General features: G+C 42.6%; 1 protein-coding gene across 1 annotated transcript in view; it reads left to right on the forward strand.

The window, feature by feature from the left end:
- Nucleotides 1-4,110: 4,110 nt before the first annotated feature.
- Nucleotides 4,111-21,458, forward strand: part of hs6st1a (heparan sulfate 6-O-sulfotransferase 1a) — a 59,293-nt gene continuing 41,945 nt past the window's right edge. Inside the window, exon 1 of the mRNA XM_040042661.1 lies at nucleotides 4,111-4,947. Coding sequence (XP_039898595.1) covers nucleotides 4,448-4,947 — 500 coding nt within the window. The 5' untranslated portion in view covers nucleotides 4,111-4,447. The remainder of the gene's footprint in view (nucleotides 4,948-21,458) is intronic.

Consider the following 21,458-nt stretch of genomic DNA (forward strand, 5'->3'; position numbering starts at 1 on the left):
AGCTTTATTAGGAATCAATCGTTTAATCATTCTACTCATGCTAGATCAATTATAACACATTAGTGCAGTTGCCCTCTGAAGGTTTAAAATGGACTATGTAACCTCTGGAATAACACGTGAAGAGAATCTGTATCAAAACCAATCTGTTAATATCTCTTTGGGGTTCCTGCAGCTTAAGGCGTGTTAGATTTTTAAGCCTTTTTAATATCTTTTTTTTTTCTAAGAAAAACTGAAGGGGAAAAAAACAAGATTAGGTAATGTAAGAGTTGCTTGGGTTTTGTGGTTTGGCTGAGGCTGTTTGTGAACATTGAAGCGACACATCCAAGATAGCTGATCTGAGATCTTCAGGGCTTAAACAAAGTTGCTGATTCCTAATGTGGCGAGTTTTGCACACTTGTTGCACAAAATCCACAGCGCCTCATATACATTGCCTGTTTTCAACCAAACCACAAAACCCTGCCATATTGATTGCATCTGCAGTTCCCTGTGACATTGCTGACAAGCAGCCAGTGCACCTGACCTGAGCTTCCCTGCAGTAAAATAAGCTATAATTGTTGCTGGCTGTGCTTCTGATCTGCCTAACTTAGATCTGAGAGTCATTCGGTTTTGATGTATTTAGTTTATGTGTTACCAGTTAACTGAATGTGAGGAAAAAAAGAGAGTCATAAAAACTGCCCATGTTTCAACATGTTCAAGGGATTTGAACGAACAGTGTAAGACGTGTTAATACCAATCACGGTCTGTTTTGTGCATTTTTTTCATTAATCTGAGGGAACCGTGTTATCAATAACGGTAAAACCCAAGAATATTTAACAATTAAAGCTTTTGTGTGTGGGTGGGGGGGGGGGGGTAGCTTTAAAGTAGCTAAAAAAGAAAGAAAATGAAAGAATATTTATATAAGTGGTTCTCCATAATCAAATCATGGAGAACCACGAGGCCAATTACAGCCTGACTCAACGCGTAACTCAACATCAACCGAAACCTCTCTAAGTGAAAGCATACCCTCATACCTTACTTGCTTACTACCCACAGCCAACAAACTGCTGTTTTCACAACCCCAGTCTGCTGATGAGGCCGATCTTCCTGATTAAGCCTCATTTAAGAGACATGTGGGAATCAGGGCGGGTAGTTTGGTGAGATTAAAGGCACATTCATTTCGCTCTGTCACATTACCACAATAAACATCTGCAATAACAAATGTGTGAGAACCTGCGAGCTAAACCACAGGGAGGGCAAAGAAAACACACCGTCAGCTGTGATGAAGCAGCACCTGGCTGTTAAAACATGCCTCTTTCTTCCACTCGCACATGTGATCAGTCAAAACATGTTCGACATTAATCGCCCCGAGGAATCGCGTAAATATGCCTGACAAGTTGGAAGGCTGTCTCGAAGAAAAGCGGGCAGGAGGACTCTTTACTGACCACCAGCGGGAGCAACGCGAGAAGCAACGTGAAGCACCGGGGGAAGGTTGATCTCATGGTTGTCGGGCATTCGGTGCTTTCTAGTAAATGAGCTAGGGGAGCTTTGCTCAACAGAAACTTGTACCTAATGCTGCTTTTCTGGCTGTGTGAAGTGTGTCTTTGTGATGGAGATTTCGAGGCTATTTTAAATATATTTATATAAATTCTTAATTTATAGAGCAAGAGGAAAAATAACACAATATTGGGTTACCCCAATCTAAAGATGAAAACAGAGAAAAAAAATAACAACAACAAAAGGAAGTTAGAAGATTTTAAATAAAATATGTGCCTATAAAAATGTGGATTTATAAGTAATGTGTTTTTTGAGAAAATGTCTTTAAAAATGTAAGAAGTAGTGTTCTTACAAACACATAAAAAAAGGCTATATTTTCAGAAAATCATCATCTTTTTGCCAGATCTTTTGAAACTCATTAAAAATGCAGGGGCCGTTTAAGGACCAATTCAATTCAATTCAATTTTATTTATATAGCGCCAAATCACAACAAAAGTCGCCTCAAGGCGCTTCATAGATACAGAGAAAAACCCAACAATCATATGAGCCCCTATGAGCAAGCACTTTGGCGACAGTGGGAAGGAAAAACTCCCTTTTAACAGGAAGAAACCTCCGGCAGAACCAGGCTCAGGGAGGGGCGGGGCCATCTGCTGCGACCGGTTGGGGTGAGAGAAGGAAGACAGGATAAAAGACATGCTGTGGAAGAGAGACAGAGGTTAATAACAGATATGATTCAATGCAGAGAGGTCTGTTAACACATAGTGAGTGAGAAAGGTGACTGGAAGGGAAAAACTCAATGCATCATGGGAATCCCCCGGCAGCCTACGTCTATTGCAGCATAACTAAGGGAGGATTCAGGGTCACCTGGTCCAACCCTAACTATATGCTTTAGCAAAAAGGAAAGTTTTAAGCCTAAACTTCAAAGTAGAGATAGTGTCTGTCTCCCGAATCCAAACTGGAAGCTGGTTCCACAGAAGAGGGGCCTGAAAACTGAAGGCTCTCCCTCCCATTCTACTTTTAAACACTCTAGGAACAACAAGTAGGCCTGCAGAGTGAGAGCGAAGTGCTCTAATAGGGTGATATGGTACTACAAGGACATTAAGATAAGATGGGGCCTGATTATTTAAGACCTTGTATGTGAGGAGCAGGATATTGAATTCAATTCTGGATTTAACAGGAAGCCAATGAAGGGAAGCCAAAACAGGAGAAATATGCTCTCTCTTTCTAGTCCCTGTCAGTACTCTTGCTGCAGCATTTTGGATTAGCTGAAGGCTTTTCAGTGAGTTTTTTGGACATCCTGACCATCCACTCCAGCTTTTGTTTTCTGTTAGGGGAAGGTATTAGCAAACAGATCTGTGAATAATCAAATTACTGCAGAGTAAATGCCACACAGACCCACAGGAGCCGGGTCCCCAAAGCCCCTGAGACTGCAGCATTCATAGGCTCATCACAGGTGCTGTACAGACTAATTCAACTCCAGAGATATCGAAACCACTCTGCAGTTACTAAAAATTTACCATTTGTGATGAGTGTGTATAAAAAGGTTTAAAATAAAAATTCTTTTATTTTTATTTGAAGTCCTTTTTCTGAAACAAAACTAAAACTCAGTCCTGGTGAGGTAGGACATTTTCTGTATGGTGTTTTATTGTGTTAGTTTTTGTTGAATGTCTTTCTTAATTATGACATTTTCATGTGACCTGGCATGGAACCACAGACGTAGATTAGCAGTTCTGCTTTAATCTGGCATTACATTACATTACATCTTCTATTCTTTTGTATTTTTATGTACATAAATGTGTGTTGTCCCTGGTGAAACAATAATATGTACTTACAAAACACACTAAGGTCAGTTTGGAACTTTTTCTGAGCACAACTTGACAGATGGATTTTGCTACGTTTGTTTATGGAGTCATGGGTCGGCTACATGCTGTAAGTGTGCTGCCAGCACAAAGTGTCCTATCAGTTAATTTTAGAATTTGGTATTTATAGTTTGGTATTGATTTCTGTTTCGTTTCTGTTTTCAAATCAGTTGAGTTCCAAGTAATTCCCAGAGTTGAGTTCCAGTTCAGTAAAAAAAAAAAAAAAAATGTCTGAAATGTTTTCATTTTCACTTAATATTTTTTTATATATATTTTTTTTTTTTACTTTGAAATTCCTATTACTTTTTTAAACTATAGGTTTTATTTTTATTACCATTTATGTGTTAATGTTTTTTTCCACACCCAGTTTTTAGTTCACTTTCAGTTATCTGTCTGCTCAGAACTCCTTTAAATCTTGGCTTCCACATTAGAATAATTTAAGGAGAAAAAAAGTCTAAAAGCTACGCTGATATTAATGAGAAAAAGCAAAAACTGAAGGATTTAAACAATAAAAGTAAAAGAGCAAATGTATTTTGAAAGTGAAAACATAAACTCAGAATACAACATTATAACCACTATGACTCATTCAAATCCCCCTGTTTGTAAAATAATCCAATACAAAGTATTTAACTACAGCTCGTTACTGTAACGCTCGATCTCGCTGTCTATTGGCTGCTGGCAAATGCCGCGGTCGTTACATGTCAACCAACAAATTAAAGCGATTCTCCTTTCACTAGATTTTCAGAGAAAGAGAGAGGGAGTGAGAGAGGTTGAAAGGTAGGTTTCGCGCTGCATCCTGGGTACATAGCTCCACTGTGATGCAGTGAGCCTGTTGTGTTGACTGGACACCAAAGTAAAGTGAAACGGGAGCGGGTCGGCTCCGAGGGGCTCTCCGAGCGAGTTACGATGCGTCTTTCACGGTGTTGAACGGTCGCGGTGAGCCATGAGCCAACTTCGCCGGTCGCCTCGAAGCGGAATGAGCCACTGTTGAGCCCCGAAAACGATTCCTTCTCGGAGGGGGGAAAGCAAAAATGAAGAAGCCGAGCGCCCTGCTCCCCGTTGCCGGCTTGACTGGGAAATGGTAGCGTGCTGTAGGGACCGCACTGGGAAGGATCATGGTCGAGAGGAGCAGCAAATTCTTGTTGATCGTCGTCGGATCCGTGTGTTTTATGCTGATTCTCTATCAGTACGTGGCCCCCGGGGTGATCAATTTCGGCTCCCCGCACGGTTATTTCACGGAAGAAGACGAGGGGGACATCTTCCCCACTCCGGACCCCCACTACGTTAAGAAATACTACTTCCCCGTTAGGGACCTGGAGAGGACGATTGATTTCCAAATTAAAGGGGAGGACGTGATCGTGTTTTTGCACATCCAGAAGACCGGGGGGACTACCTTCGGTAGGCACCTGGTGCAGAATGTCCGTCTGGAGGTCCCCTGCGACTGCAGACCGGGCCAGAAGAAGTGTACCTGCTACCGGCCGAACCGCAAGGAGACCTGGCTGTTCTCTCGGTTCTCCACCGGCTGGAGCTGCGGTTTGCACGCAGACTGGACGGAGCTCACCAACTGTGTGCCGGGGGTCCTCAACAAGAAGGAGAACAAGCAGAAATCCCTGAGGTGAGACTGGGAGGTGTTTGGTGTAGTCAGGCTACTGTAGACTATGGAAAAGACACAAAGTGTGGTTTAGGTTCTAATCCCCCAAACTGCGGAGGATTTTGTTTGTCTGAAACTTTAGAGCTCTTCTCCACTGGAGGTACAATAAGGTCACTGAAAGCTCGTAAAAACTTACAGTTGATAAATAAACTTATGTCACTCAGTCAAACTGCCTTTCAGTTCTTAGCAGCTTCTTTCTGCTTATGACATATTTTACCTCATTCCCCTGGAGACATTTTAAAAGGCATAATAGTCACTGGTTTAAAGCTCATCTCTCCTCATAAAAATATCAAAAGTCCACCTGGAGCAGGTTTTTTTTTTTTCTTTTTTAATCACAGGATTGTTATTGTGATCCCAGAGAAGATAAAGCACAACAGAGGGTAATATAAAGGTGTTATAGTCTCATAAACGAATGTAACAAACGCATGAAAATCCCCACAGCTTCTTCACGGATGTGTTGTTCTCTGCATGGGACAGCATTACCATATAATTTTCATAAAGTCATCTATCTGCAGGTCGAGAATAGATGCTGAGAGACAAATGTTGATTGACATTTCAACACTACACTGTCACGAAATGCCACAGGAGCTCAGCAGCATCTCTGACAATTGTTGATCGGTGCCAGTATCAGGGTGCCCTCCCACTGAATCGTACACTGAGATTTGGCTGAATTTATTTCAGGAGGGCTGTAATACATCCAGGCAACATTTCCGCTCAGTAATAATCCCTCGCTTTGACTGCGAGGTACCCAGACACAATGCGCATTCTTATTAAGTTATAACCCATTTCTTCTCCACGCCTTCCCCATTGTTGTTGCCCACATATTGCATCCCTCACCCAGACATATTGACGGCTGTATCAACTTCCATTTCACTGCACCCCTGTGGTTAAAGGGTACGCTTGTTGAATGGGTTATGTGTCTTTGTGTTGTCTGAGCTTGTTCAATATTTTATTTTGGCTATGGATGATCAATAGGACAAAGAGGGATTAGAAATTGTGGAAATTTGTCTGTCTGGCATCCAGGCGTGGTGGAGATGTCAGGCCGGCTGCTCTGCTTCCCATGGCTGCTCAGACTGGGGGATCAGTGCTGCAGGCTGGGCTGGGCTTGGCTGGTAGAGGGGGAGGGAGATCGGGGGACCCTGCGGGGGTTTGGCTCCGCTCTAATCCGGGTGATTATTACCACTGGGACGCGCATACACACACACACATACACACACTAGCAGTGGTATTTGCTACTGGCGTCTGTCCTGACTCCTGTGGTTTCCCTGGGGCAGAGGTGATAACGTGTTCGGCCATTCTGCATGGAGGGCTGAGATATCACAGTGGATGCAGGATAAACTGCCTTTCATCACTTTGTGAACAGTTTCTGAGCCCGCGCGCACCTGAAGAGGCCACAGGAAAAGAACGAGACAAGAAGGCAGAGAAGATGAGAGTAAATATGCACGGGTGAGAGCACAGATGACAGACGATCGCTTGGCCCGGGTGTAATCGACTGTCTGAGCACTCGGGGCAGGAAAAACAAGGCACTGCAAGGGTAAAAACAACCTAAAGGAAACCGTGCCGCTCCAAGCTGTGTACAGCGCAACTTTCACAAAGAAGAGAAGTGAATAACTGCAAAGAAACAAGAAGCGCTCTCTGTTTCTCTCTCTGTCACGGCTCTGTTTGTTCCTTTTTCTCCCTCATTGCCTCTTTTTCTGGCCTCTGTCCTCATTGTTCGGTCCTCTTGTGCCACTCTTCTAATGCTGGGAGCATTTATCTTGAGGGCATTGTCGTGCAAAGGCGAGTTAAAGCGTGAATTTAAAGGTGTCAGTGTGGCATTTCTCGGTGTCCCCCCCAACCCGCAGCTTTCCGATCAACTGCGTATATTCGTAGTGCGTTTATGTTTGAGGAAGTGGGTTTGAGTGAATCTATGTCTGTGTGAAACGGAAAATGATTATTTAAAACAAACCTATGTAGCAGGAGCAGTTGTTGTGCTGACAGATCCAGCATCCCTCTCTCCGCAGCTGTGCGCTCATACAGCTGTCGAGTGGATTTTACACAAACGGCTCAAATGCTGCAAAAATAAAATGTGAATTAGGACCATTTCCATCAGCTGGATTGAGGCACATAAATACACCACCTGGCTGTCAACAAAAATATATATCTGCATGAAAACCTGAATAAAGTCCAGACAAACAAACATATTTAAGATTTAATAGTGGACAAGTCACTAAAGATGGCTACCACTACTACTACTGTAAGGGTATGTGAATACATCCCAAACTCATTCAGTTTGGCTTTGCTTGGTATGCTGTGCTCTGTATGATATGGATATTTCCTGAGTTTTAATGTAAGCCAAACATCTATTTCATGTCTATGTCTTTATGTTCACACGCCCTTAATGAAAATCGATGAGCTTTTTCCCACAGTGTTTTGGCAGCACACCAGTCCTTTTCATCCGTGTAGCAGGCTACCAGGGTTAGCCTTGCAGTGTTTCCCCGAGGTTAACTGTCTCCAGAAGTGGATGGGAGGGTTGAGGAAGCTTATCGGTGGGGTTGCAGCTGTAATGACATCAGCAGGAGAGCCACCAGGGTCGTGGTCAGGATTGGCTTCTCTACCAGCAGAGCTTCTTGCAGCGTTGTCTCTTGCTACTAGCTTCATGTGGGATGCATATTAAGAAATAATAATGATGACTAGGAGACTTTAGGGCTGACTTTCGGACGCTGGGGTTGTCTTTGGGTTTAAGTGGAGCTAAAGTGTTTTAAAGCTTTTACTCGTCGCTCAGTCACATGGTGAAACAGAGAGCAGAGGAGAGAAATGACAGTAAAGCAGAGCAGATGCACACACTGAGCTGGAGTGAAATTAAGACTCATATAATATGTAATTATCATTAATGAAATGTTTCATTCTTACATTGTTTTAATTTTTTGATTATTTTTTATCCCATTTTAATTGATTTATGCTTTGATGCAGTGATTCCCAAATTGCGGGCGGGGCCCCCTGGTGGGCCACAAAAGTATTGCATGTGGGGCAAATTACTAATAGAAATTCAGTTTGAGATTACTCAAGTATGTACAGTTCCATATTTATTTAAATTTGTGTATTGATGTCAAACGTTAAATAAAACTGGTAATATGAGGTGGTTAGTCTGTGGTAGTACTCATTACTGCTTTTGTATTGAAGTTTGTGTCAAAGTGGCAGGTGGGTCATTCATTGGGCTCAGCAGTTTGCATATGACTTGGTAGCATTAGCAATTTATAGCCAAGAGCCTGTTTCTGTTTGTTTGTTTTAAATAAAAATTTCAAGGAAACGCATCACAATCACAGATTGGGTGGGTTCCATGGGATTTTCAGGTTTTTAAGTAGGCTGTAGGACTCTTGACTTTGGGAACTTCTTTAACGTGATGATGAAATCAAAGAAATGTGTCTTTGCTTGTTTTGTTCTGCTGATTAAGCATACCAGCAAAAAACCAAAAACTACTTTCAAGCCTTTTGTGAAAGAAGTATCAATACGTTTTTGTCCAAACAAGTGCATCCATTAATAAAATTCTGTGATATTTGACAGTTGCCTAATTTATTAACTGTTTCTAATTATGTTTATATGGGGGCATGTTGCCCTTTTAATAAGGGCTAGAGAGCATCATAATTACCCTTATGAGATTTCCAAAACATTTGTGGATTTGGGAGCTGTTTTGTATTGATGCTGTAACGCTTTCCAAGCCCAGTTGTTATGGCTGGATTAGTTATTGATTGAACAGATGAGTCTGTTGCACCATTTCTTCTGAATATTTCCACTTGAAGAGAGCGTAACAGCAGCTTTATCTACTTTCTTCAGCGTTTTTAAAGTATGGTTTCTTTTTTCTTTTTTTTTTTTTAAATACAGTGAATCCTAATTTTTTTTTTTTGAAGAAAATAAAACAGTTGATTGGACATAGTTTGGTGTGGAGATAAATGTGGCAGCTCCAGAGCAAAGCGCATTAAAAGGAGCAAGCAGCGGCGTGATGAATAGTTGGTAATGGGGGAGACAGGTCTGGCTTTGATTGGTGATTAGATGAGATCGATATGAACAGTGGCATTGTGGGAGAAAGTAACTCACTTACTCAGCAGAGCGCCACTGAGAGTGGATTTGTCATCTTCCCACTCCTTATACCAGTTTTAATGTTCCCCACTGATCCCATGGGACACACTATCTCGCGCTCACACACGTCCACTAATAAGTGTGTGAAACAAACAGTCAAATGCAATGCTTAAGATATGGCGCTTCTAATTGGTTAAGGAGGTTCCTATCACTTTACTCAAATTAAAGCACCACTTTCAAATGGGGGAAACCATCTGTCCTCTAGAAGTGTGTGTGTGTGTGTGTGTGTGTGTGTGTGTGTGTGTGTGTGTGTGTGTGTGTGTGTGTGTGTGTGTGTGTGTGTGTGTGTGTGTGTGTGTGTGTGTGTGTGTATACACACATCTCATAACTGTGTGTGCCTGTTTTTCTTTTTTTTTTTTTTTTTTAATCCTGGCATGTCAAAGAGTGTCTTAGTAAGCAAAGTGATGGGGCTAATTTTACTGCCTTAGTCTCAGTCCTCTTTCAAATCGCTCCCTGTTTCTTTCTCCCCCACCTCCTCTTCAGCCCCCCTTGGCTTGTCTCTAGAACACTTTCCCTCCCTCCCTCTCCTTCCATCCTTTCCTCCCTCCTTCCGTCCACATGACGGTGTCACTCTAATCAAACAGCAGGCTTGCTTTCTGCTTGGTGGCTTTATGGCTGGGGGCTCTCTTGCTGTCTCTCTTTCACTTTTCCATCCATCTCGGGCCCGTTGTCTTTCTTTCCTTCCTTTGCCATCGTTCTCTCGCTCTCCCCCCGAGCGTGACTACTGCATTAGAGGAAATGTCTTTTCATGGAAGATTTGCTGCAATTTCCAAAATGGCTGCTTTGCCTAATGGACAACTGCCTTGGTTCTAATGAATGATTACATGTATGAGGGAGGGGAGGGGACGATGGCAGGGGGGAACAGAAGAAGAGATGGCGGCGATGAAGAGCAGTATGAGGAAGAGGATGGAATGAGTGTGGGACAAGAGGAGAGCTGTCAGGGAATGATTGGAAAGATAAAGGATGGAGGGGTGAAAACGTTTAGTTTCATTGCTGGGGAGGGGGCTAGTCAATTAGCACGGTTGTCAAGCACTGGGCATTACTCTTCTTTCAATAGGTCTGTTTCAGATTCACAGCACAAATCACTGCACCCTAAGATGGGTGTGTGTGTGTGTGTGTGTGTGTGTGTGTGTGTGTGTGGCGTGAGAGCGGATGCATGTGGTAGCCCAGCATGATGCCAGTGCAACCCAGCATCCAGATTAACTTTGCAGAGGCAGCCACGGCTGATTGGCATATCATATGTGTGTGTGTGTGTTTGTCTATGCGAGCACATGCACGCGCTCATGTGTAGTCAGGCAGGTCAGTGTTAATCCAATCAGATTAGCTGGGTTTAAGCGCTGGCGGCCAGGCACACCAAAGCCGGTTACGTCCGTTCATCCTGTGGCTGCGGTTATAGTATTCCCGACAAACATTCCCAGATCAGTCCAGCCAGTTATTCCCTTCATGAACTCAAATCCCCTTTTCTTCTCAGGCAAGCCTGCTTATCTTCCTAGAAACCAGGCTCTGATTGGGTTTATCTCTCATGAATAATACCAGTAGCTGCTTTACTTTACCTGATGAATATCTTGTTTGTACAGTGGACATGCAGTGATAAGTGTCTGGATGGATGTTTACATTTAGTCGTGGGAACATTAGTAGATTAATGGAGTTTTCAAAGGACACACAATTGATCAATGACAGTTGTTATGACCTGTTTGGTAATTAAGTAAAATATCAAACACTTGCTGTAGGAGGCGACAGGAAGGGCATCCAGTGTAAAAATCCATGGCAAATTAAATATGCAGATCCATCCACTACGGCGACCCCTTAGGAATAAAGCAGAATTTGTGGTTCAGCAGGGATAGCACGTTTGCAGTCCATCTTTCGACAGACCGATGCATCATCAACTTCCAGAAATGCACAGTTAGGATTTTAGAGGACTGGGCGAAGACCCTTCTCCATGCACGTTTGCAGGACCATACCGAAAGAAGCTTTGTTATAGGTTGTATATCTGTACAAGCTGCCACCAGGCCGATAATCCAAAGTTCTTGCTGCTCAACCTGTTTTATTTAAAGTTTTCTTTTTAAAGCTTAAAATGCTTTAGTGTGGAGTTGAATAATGAAGCCACCACAGACGTGCCAAAAGCTTCAAATATCAACTCGTTGCTCACAGCCTATTTGAGACTTTGACAGGACAGTGGATAATGTCAGGTGGATCGGTAAACACTGCACTACTAGTTCGTCATTTAGCTTTATCTTGCATTGGGAAAAATGATAATCATTTGTTATCATACAGCAAATAGTTTTGTTTTGGGGATTTTTAAAAGTTAAGTAAAGGTTTTGATTCTTTGTAGTCTGTTTAGTTGAATGCTGTTTCAAGATGTCCTCAAATAAAATGGTTATTTCTCTACTGTTAGAAAAAGTTGAGATGGACTCTGTATCTGTTTTCTCCTTTGGTAACGTAGAATTGACAGGTCTGTGCTTCACTGCTGCTTCGCGTTGACTTCAGGAGTTCAGCTCAGGTTCATTCTCAGGTCATTGCGTCAACGCATAACACAGCTTCAGGATTCAGAGCTGAGACTTTAGCTCAATAGAATATGCCAATACCTCTGTTGGGCCTCATCACTACACACATACGCAGAGTTTTAGTTTGACTCCGTGCCACGGAGACCATCTGCAGACGTTTTGCAGCAAACGAAAGGTTGGCTTTGGTTGATCAGGGATGCAAATGTCTGATTAGAACCAAACTGTTGACGTTGGGTATTACAGAATCGACCTTAAAGTCAACATGAACCGGCACAGAAATCAAACCAGTACAGTGAAGCCGAGTTGAGGCCGTTGCACGTAATTGATTGGCCGCAGCTGTTTCACCTCAGTGGATTGTAAAGGCAGGAGAAGTAGAGGGATTGCTAAACATCGTCTCCATTGATGGTATGTGAAAGGTTATCATTACCCTGCCTGCAAGACTTCATTATTGATTGAGTGCTATGGATTAGATAGGTTGGGTGTTTTTTTGTCATTGATTGATTGAACTTGAATGACAGTAACATAGAGCAGAGTCTTACCAGACCAGTATGGATGTATGCTGAAGACGGACGACAGACACACAGACAGAGAGAGCATGAGCGCGGGACAGAAAAGCAAGAGTGATGTGTTTCTTAATCATTACACAGCCCCTACCGCTCTGTGTGTCACTCCTTTTCTTCCACCCTCTGTTGCCGACTGTCAAATGTCAACCCTCGCCACCGCCACCGAAGTGATTCTGCGGCCCTGTGGACAAATAACCGTGCGGTGAATGATTAGCAGACATTTCTATGGCTGGTAATAAGGGGTGTTACGCTGCAGCAGCTCCGCCAACAGGATTACCGCCTATTGATTATCCTAGCCTAGCATTAGTTTTGCTAGCTAAAAGCGACTGGCTGATTAGTGAGCATTTCTATAGTGGTTAATGAGTGGTGCTGCGGAATGCTATGGTATGCTATCCATGAGAATGGGATTACAGTCTATTAATCAGACAAGAGGCTCGCTGGAGTCATTAGCCAGCCCCGCGGCAAAGTCAGCGCATCTGTGGCTTATTTCTGGTTCCTAAATGAGGTTTGGCCTTGTCTCCGTTGTCTGGTCTCTCGCTACATATCAACACTGAGTTTCTTGTCTTTCTTTTAATACCCAATGATTCCCTATTCTTTGATCGCACCTCTCATCTTTTGCCCTCCCTCACATCTTCTTTCCTTCCTCAGAGATGGAGAAGGACAGAGAGCGAGAGAGGGAAGGAGACATCCCTAGGGGAAGCCTCTCTCTCTGCATCCATTAACGGCACTGTCTTTTCACGTCCCTCAATATGACAAGTCCAGACAGGATGTGAACCCGGAGCTGCTCCTCATCTCTCAGTGTGCATTCCCTCTCCTTTATTTGTTAACAAACAAATAAATGCGACCGTTTTCTGCATGCTAGGATTTATGAATAATCTATTCACGAAGCTGATGTGTGTCTGTGGGTGCGTGCTTGCGTGTGTGCGAGCGAGAGATGGCCAAAGGAGGCATGTGAACGGAGAGGCGAGGCTGACAAGCGTGTTAATTGAATTGTGGGAAAAATGCAAATCCTGCACTGCCTCTTTGAGTTAGGGGGAGGAGTTTCAGCTGACTGTGACCGTCTCTGCTCACACACGCCCATGCACACACACACACTGAGCTAACTTTTACCGATCCCCCAAAAAAACGGTTTTGCCTGCTACTATTTGACGCCTCTTCCCATCATTACCCATCATCCTTCTCAGTTTTTCTGCCCGTCATGCCATCCCAGGACCTCTTTTGTCTGTGTGTGTGTGTGTGTGTGAGTGTGTGTTCATATGTGTTTGCATGTGAGGGTCCCGCCAGAGTGGGGGAAAAATGAAATTCCTCGTTCTGCTACACTTGGTTTGTGTACTTTGCTTTAGGGCAGAGCTGTAGATCACCAGAGTTGCTCCTTGTTTTGTTTTGGTTGTTTTGAAAGTGCAGTGTGTGTCTGTGTGCGAGTGCATGTCCTCTAACTTCATTGGTGCACGTGTGCCGTGTGTGTGCCGTGTGAATGTGTGTCCTGTGGGATCTGTGTTCACAGCACTGTACATTAATTTGATTTGTGGGCCTGCCCGTGACTGCGTGTTTGCCTGGTAAACCACAGATGAAATGTGTTGCTTACATTGCTGCCAAGCGTCACTGAAAATGCATATTTCTGATTATCTTCTAATACAAATAATGAGCTTTGAGCTGTGATTTGTTACAATTCCTAAAAGCCAAGGTGTGTTTGTGAACATTTAGGTGCACCTCACCATTATTTCTGTACAATCTCAGCTTCAGATGATGCAGTTTCTTGTTTCTGAGGCCCTCCCAGGGATGTGACTCCAAAATCACTGCATTTACATGAATAAGATTGACGTTGCATAATAATATCTACATTTTCTGAAGGCTTTAAAAGGCGAAAAAGCTCGACTGTGGTCACTTTAAATATTAACAAGGACAAACCGAACAACAAAAAGTCACTCGCTGCTTTTTCTCCAGTATGAACAGAGCGGTAGTTGTGACGTCACATCTGCACTCGCCTCTGTTCCATTGTTTCCGTAACTCGCTGCCGCCTCTCATCCAAACTGGCATCTCCTGACTCGCCCTTGGATTCTTCTGTCGGATTAGTTCTATGTTACAAATGCCACTGGTGACATTGAGTGTTTTTGTCTTAACTCTGGAAACAAGCCCCCGAACTTCTGGTTTCATTTCAGCCCTCTGTGCACCATCTGTAGCTGGGCATAAATAATAAAAACTTCATCGGGCTGCTCGGAGAGATTTAGGTTTTTATTTTGTGCTGAGCAGAATTAAAGGCGAACCGCAGCTGATTACTTGTACCACAAACAGTCGCATGACGAGCTGTCAGGTGGCAGCTACTAAAAGATGTTTCTTGCACACAAACGCACACAGATTATGCGAGAGGCCTGGTTGAGTTAAGAGTTAAATCCATACGTCTCCTTGTTTGAAAATCGGCACCGACTCTTGTTGATCTGAGCTTTAAATGTAGGGCAGGCCTCTCCTGTAACTGCACTAAAGAGACGAGTGAGAGAGTGACACTGCCAAATAAAGGTCAGCGTTAAAGCTAATCCAGTTATACTATTCTTAGTGCCTCTTCACCTCTTTGTCTCTTGCCGCTCTTCCTTCTCCTCCTCCTCTTCTTCATCTCACTTGGCTCTGTGGATCTGGGCTGCAAGTATGTCAGGTTCACCTTTGTTTTCCCCTTCTCTCTTTCGCTCTGTCAAAAAAAAACTTCTTCATCCTGCGCGCCACCACCGCTGTCATTCCGAGTCCCCAGCGCGTGTCAGCTTCCTCCAGAGAGAGGAAGTGATGTGTCAGGATGCGCCTTTATCCGCCAGTGATCTGATCTGATGTGAGATTGAGATAAACACAGGAGGAGTATAGTGTTCTCTCCCTCTCTCACCCTGGGGAACTGTACGACGGATTTCTTTTCCCCCCCCCACCCTCTGTCTGTGCCTTTTTTCCCCTCATGTGCACAGACAGAAAAATCAGGTGGTCTTGGGGTAATTGCCAAGTTACAAAGGGAATTCTAGGGAGTGGGTCTTTCATGTCTGCTAAGCCCGTCAATTCCTTAAAATATCTCCTTTGATACCTTATACTAGAAGTTTAGGAAGAAGTCTTGTAACAGTGAGATCACTGGTTTGATCCCCCATGATATGTAATATTTCTTCCGACAGCTTTGTGTTGTTACAGTCTTTAAGTAAGATACTAAACTTCCATCAGCTTCTAGTTTTATACCTTTTGTTAGCCTGTCAAATAAATGCAAAAAAATACTAAATTACTTCAGGAGCTCCTACAGATGCATAGTACAGTGTTGTGACACTAAGACTAGTACTTGAAAAGGATACAAAGTGTATCAATATTTCAGATTTTCCCCTGGAGTTGTCCTAACAACCACATAGATTGGTTACTTAGGCTTTAATAGGCAGAGAAAATCCAGTCCCACTGAGGCTGCACTGTTTTCAGCAGACAGTGTAGTGTCTTATATTTAAAACTGCTGTATTTATTAGAGTAGATACACATGGAGAGGCAAGGCTAATACCATAACCAACCACTTGAACATTGCATCCTTCCATCTTCTACCAGTTATAAAATCAGGGTCGTGGGGAGAGGATAGGCCAGTACATCCTAAACAGGTCACCAGTCTATGGCAGGGATAACAGAGAAACAGACAACTGTTGAAAATGACATTCACTCCTATGGCCAGTTTAGAAATCCCAATTAACCTAACCCCATGCACATGTTTGGACTGTGGGAGGAAGCCAGTATACCCAGAGAGAACCCAGTCGAGCACAGGGAGAACATGTAAACTCCATAAAGAAAGGACTCAGCCGACCAGTGTGGATTCCCAGAACCTCCTTCCTGTGAGGCAGCCGTGCTAACCACTGCACCCTGGTGCTGCCCGTTGCGGATATTTTTAGATAACTCCCCAACTAAGCCTGAACATCTGTTTCAAAGTTTATTTTCATACTTAGTCAATGGCATCCACTGCTAATACGCTTTCGAGCATTCCACTCCAGTCTCGGCCTAAACCCCGGAAATTTTGGTATGCTGTAATTATCTCCAAGGTAGTCCTGCTAACTCCTAAAAGAATATTTTATTAGACAACCGAACAGATGACCAAAAAAGGAGCTTTGACGAGTTCAAACGCATGAAAACGCATCACTTAGCTGTGCTTAAGAGGGCTTTGTCATGTCCCGGAAAGTAGAACATAACAGCCCAATTAGAGCTGAGTATGTAAATTAGATGTTTATGAGAGACAAGACTTATCCTGCCTCTTTAAGGCAAACAGTTAATTATGTGCGCTTCCCTTTAATGGAGTCTTCTCCCCATGGTCGAAGGCAAATGGGATCCGAAAGTCCCACCAAATGCTGATAAGACATGCCTTGTTACTACACTGGATATTAAGAGCTCGAGATGTATTGAAATCGTTCAGTCTTTGTTTTTGTGTTTTTCGCTTGTTCTGAAAATTGGACTTGGCTGCACATCCCAGTCTGTAATTACTCGACAAATGAAGCCAAAGCAATAACTATCAAACCGCTTTCCCAATGACTTCTTGTCACTCCGCTGCCGTCTATGAATTTCATATTCTCCTCTAGTGGAAAGCCAGGTAATTTGAGGTGTTAGCTCCAAAGCTTTCAACAAACGTTACCCCACCACCAATGAGCCTTTAAGCACAGAGAAGCTTTCAGAGGTGAGTGTGTCATTGTAAAGCAAGGTGTTCCCAGACAATGAGTAAAACAAGTGAGATTGTTCTGTTTTATTTAAGCTTTTTTTCCTTTTTCCCTGCTAGGAAAGTAATTTAAACACAGTGTTGACTGAAAGGGGCGGCGAGGCAGGGGATTTGGAAAAAAAATGATTCAAATTAAGCAGCTGATACTCAGAAACACTACGCATAAACAAAGACAAATACCGGTTATAGGACTAAAAGGCTATTAATTTGCAGAAGGCAAGATACTAACTGTAATGCAACACTTAAACCACCGAAACAAATTAAAGAGAAGTACCATTAACAGTATTTGAAGAAAAAAAAAAAGACCTAGGCAGTAGCCGTTTTCTCTGCTTCTGAGTGTCTATAGCAATAGATGAAAGAGAGTAGAGGTATTAAAGGTGCATGAAACTCCCTGGAGTCCAGAAAGATGTCACTTCATCACAACTTGGGTTATTTCCCATTTGCGTGATGCTGGCCTTTTGAGCATCACAATGCAAATAGTCCGAGGCACTCATGCAAAAATGCAGACCGTGCTCTCTCTGCCACACACATGCTCCCTCCGTCCCTTACAGACTTTATGATGTTCACTGTTCCCCCCCACATGTGCCTTTTTTTTTCCCCCCCTCCCTCTCTTTTCCTCCCTTCCTTCCCGTTCTCCCCTCGCTCTCTGCCATCTTTTGTCCGGCATCTCTTCACGCTTGACCGGCCTTGCTGTGACTCTTGACTTCAAAGAGCTACTTCATTCATCAGTCACTCATCAGAAAGAGAGGGCCATTCAGCGCTGCGCTAAAAGAGAGGGAGGGGACGAGGAATGAGTGTATAAAAAAAGAAAAAAAAAAAAAGAGTGTGCGTTGGGGGGGCGGGGGATAAGTGTATGAAAAGAGGGCACGAGAGAGAAAGCGGATCTGCTCTTGACCGCAGGAGACCTTGGGAGTCACAAAAGCAAAAAAAGGGACATGCTCCCACACATCCACACACCCATGCAGAGTCCCTGTCAGCACTTAAACAAACTGTCTCACACTTGTTTTCCATCCTGTTGGGTGTGTGCAGATGCCTCGTGCACATTTCCTTCCATCGTTTTCTGTCAATCTCCGTTTTCTCTCTCTCTTTTTTTTTTTTTTTTTTTTTTTTTTTTTTGTCTTCTCATTCTTCTCATTTGAGCCAGCGGTGCAGAGGGGGCGTCGAGTCCCGTTCCTTCTATAGTCCCCTCACTGCACCTGGGTTTTTTTTTTCCTCAAATCTTTTCTACACGACCGCTCGCCACTATTTCTAAATCTGTATTTTCTGTATTTTCACTCCATTGGTGTTCACTGACATTCTCCCTCTTTTTTTTCCCCATTCCTCTGTATTTTGAGGTGGCTGGCAAGCTAGTTTTCAGGTCAGTGGGAATTGCTATTGCCTCCCCTCTCAGTTGGGAGTCTGGCTCACACTCGACTGCATACAAACACACTCACACACACAGATATGCACACTTATTGTTCATCCTGCTCTTTTTTTCCCTTTTATAACCGGTTTATATGGACATGTGGTTCTGTGGCCTTGTACACACGGTTTCTTAACTTGTAAAGATTTCTTGTAGGTGCGCCAGGTGTCTTTCATCCACCTTCATGTCTTTTCACCATCCCGGCTTTTATTTGCGTTTCTCTCTCAAGTAATAAGTCACAACTGAAAGACTGTGACGCTCTGGGTGCTATGATCTGTTTTTGTGGTTTTTCACTCTCTATGGAGAAGCGATTTCTTTATGACTCACCTTGTTTGTGTGTGGGCATGTACCGTATGTATCTAAACTCTTACCGAAGTTAACCTTTCATGCTCAACAAGCAGGTTTTTACAAGAGGTAATTATGGTCTTATGTAAGGATGCCAGTGCCTGTTGAAGGACTTTTAAAAGTTTGAAAAGGCTTTTTGTTGTATAGAAAGTAAAAGTATATGCATACAGTGAACGGTAATATGTTATTGTCATTTTTATTATTATTTTTCGTGCACCCTGCAATTACTGTGTGCTGAGCGTAAGAGCCTAAAATAATATTTGACTGTTAAGATGTTTTGGGTTTTTTTCATATTTATTTAATTTGATTATTATTTTTTTTATTGTTAATATGTTTTTTCCCATACAGCACAATTTAACTGTTTTTCTAAGGTGTTACGTAGGCACCCCTCACTATCTGGTGCTACTTGAGGCTTCACACTTTTTTCTGATGGGAAGTTCAGCGTAAAAGATGGGTGTAGCATCCGTTACTGGTTTCTGAAGCGCTGTTTTGAAGCTTCAAGATGTTTCTGTTCATATGTTGGGGTTTTGAAACCAGATCTGAGGAGCGAGGTGTAGCTCTGACGGTCATCCCGGATAATCTTCCTTTCTGAAACTGAGACTGAGTAAAAAAATGGAGTAAATGTAATGATAGACTGAACCCATGAACTCGGCAAGGAATTGTATACATAGGTCAAAATAGCATTTTAATTCCTCAAGTCCAGTTAGCTTTTTTTTTAAAGTGCAGGTGTGCAATTTTGTTATACGTGTACGATGGCAATAAAGGGCTATTCTACTCTTAAACTAATTCTTAAACTAATTACACAAACTCCGGTCTTTACTTCTTCTTCTTTTTTAGTTCCTGGTGCAGAAACTGTGGCTTTTGCACCAATAAGCTGAATTCGTTCAACAAATTTTTCACAGTCCATTTTTTTTTGTTAAACTGTTAACAGCGCCAAGAACTAGCAGTACTTTGGGCTAAATGTAACAATAAAGGCAGTTTTAGTAAAAGGAAGTCATAGTAACCCAGCATGTAACTACTTATTACACAGTCCTGTAGATGCTAACCTGCTGGGAAGGAAACCGCTAGCCACACCATGCTAACTAGCGTGACATTGTATGCAATTTTAAGCATAGTGGAAAGCACCACACATTTTTAACAAAATTGAAATATATTTTAGTTATTAAGGATTAATAGTTTCAAATAGCTGACAGTTTGTAGGAACAGTGCTTAACCTCAGCCGTTGAGTGTGGGCTTTCTTTTAGACTGAATGGTTAGTCTTGGGGGGGGGGGGGTTGTTTTGTTTTTATAAATCTTGTGTTCATGTCTTGGGTGCACTATTATTGCAAACTGCGTTCTTAATCTATATCATCTTAAATTATGCGTTTGACACGACTCACTCTAAGCAGTGATCCTCTTCCTGTTTCAGCTTGGCTGTTTGTTGCTACATTTAGCAACTTTGCAGACATTTAGTAGCATTTTTCTCACGTCAACCAACTGCTGTTCAGCAACGAAGGTCCTTCTACAGTCAAATGTCTCCTTCTGTGCCATTCAGCAAGTTGGAGAGCAGCATACACTGAGAAGGAAAAAAGAAATTCTGCCTCTTTTGGATCATTTTACTGTCAACGTCTGAAGCCCAACAAACGATATTCAAGACAGCCCTAAGTGTAACTTATGTTTTTTGTTTATATTTTTGTACCAAATTTGATTTCCTTCAAAATATTCAAACATCAAAGTCCTCCTCAATTACATTTTACGTTCATTTTATCAAAGCTCAGGATAGGTAGGTAGCTAGGATATTATTTCATAGAAATGAAAGATTTCAGAGTTTTATTATAATTGAATTCACTTCAAATGTAGTTTTCTTAATGCCGAAAAGAGATTTTAATTGCGATTAGAGGCAAAAATGTGAAATTAGCAGATACATAGTGCTGTTCATGCCAAAGCAGCTCTTTCTGGCATTGTTTTAGCTCTGTTTGGTAGTAGTAACGATGCATTGGGCCGTGTTTTTTAATATTTTACCATTCTTGTGTGTAAATGGGGACAAACAAAACATAAATTTGTAGCTTTAAGCAACACAGAAGCCCCCGTTAAAGGCATTCAACTAATTAACCGCCTGAACGAGCCTGAGAAGCTTCAAAAATATTGACATGTTGTTTTTGTCGCTGCATTTTAAAAAGTGGGGGAATGAAAGCAAAGAAGAGAAATTGCGCCCGCTGAGAATCCGTCAAAAAATTGGCAGGAGAGCTGACGTGTCCGCAGACCGCAGTGTTTGGATTTTAAAGTCAAATACCGTGTCCGTGTGCAGTCTTCATGAGCTGAACTTCACTCTAGCAGACGCACACACAAGCTGCTGGGCGCTGCTCTGCACCAACGGCCACAAAAAGCCCGGAGAGAGCAGGTGTAGAGATGAACATGAGTCACAGGTCTTAATAAAGCAGAAAAGGTGCAGAATAGTTAATGAAACACCTAGTCATTTCCCCCTTTTTGTTACTCTCGCTGCCAGAGTGATAAAATGTGTGTTTCTGCTTTTGTGCCCATATATAAAAATATATCTGTATTTTTAAGTATTCATCTATATAAGTCTGCGTGTAAATTATGTACACAAACTCTGGCCCTGTGGGGCTAGTCGGGCAAGTTCTTGTAAGCCTGGTGGCTGAGAAACAGACCTGCCAGGACATGCCGGCACACATGCACACTCCTGCTAAAACATTAAAACACCCATAGGAGAAAATGGATATGAAGGGAGAAAGAAGCTTAATAAAAGCGCCACGATGAAGGGAATTGGAGGGGTGGGATAATTGTGTTTGAGCAGGCAAACAGAAAGAAAAGCCTGGGAGAGATGATGGAGGTTTTTCTTTAAAATAAAT

Source organism: Simochromis diagramma, unplaced genomic scaffold (assembly GCF_900408965.1).
Source record: "Simochromis diagramma unplaced genomic scaffold, fSimDia1.1 OVJJ01000304.1, whole genome shotgun sequence".
In the NCBI taxonomy this organism is placed as follows: Eukaryota; Metazoa; Chordata; class Actinopteri; order Cichliformes; family Cichlidae; genus Simochromis; species Simochromis diagramma.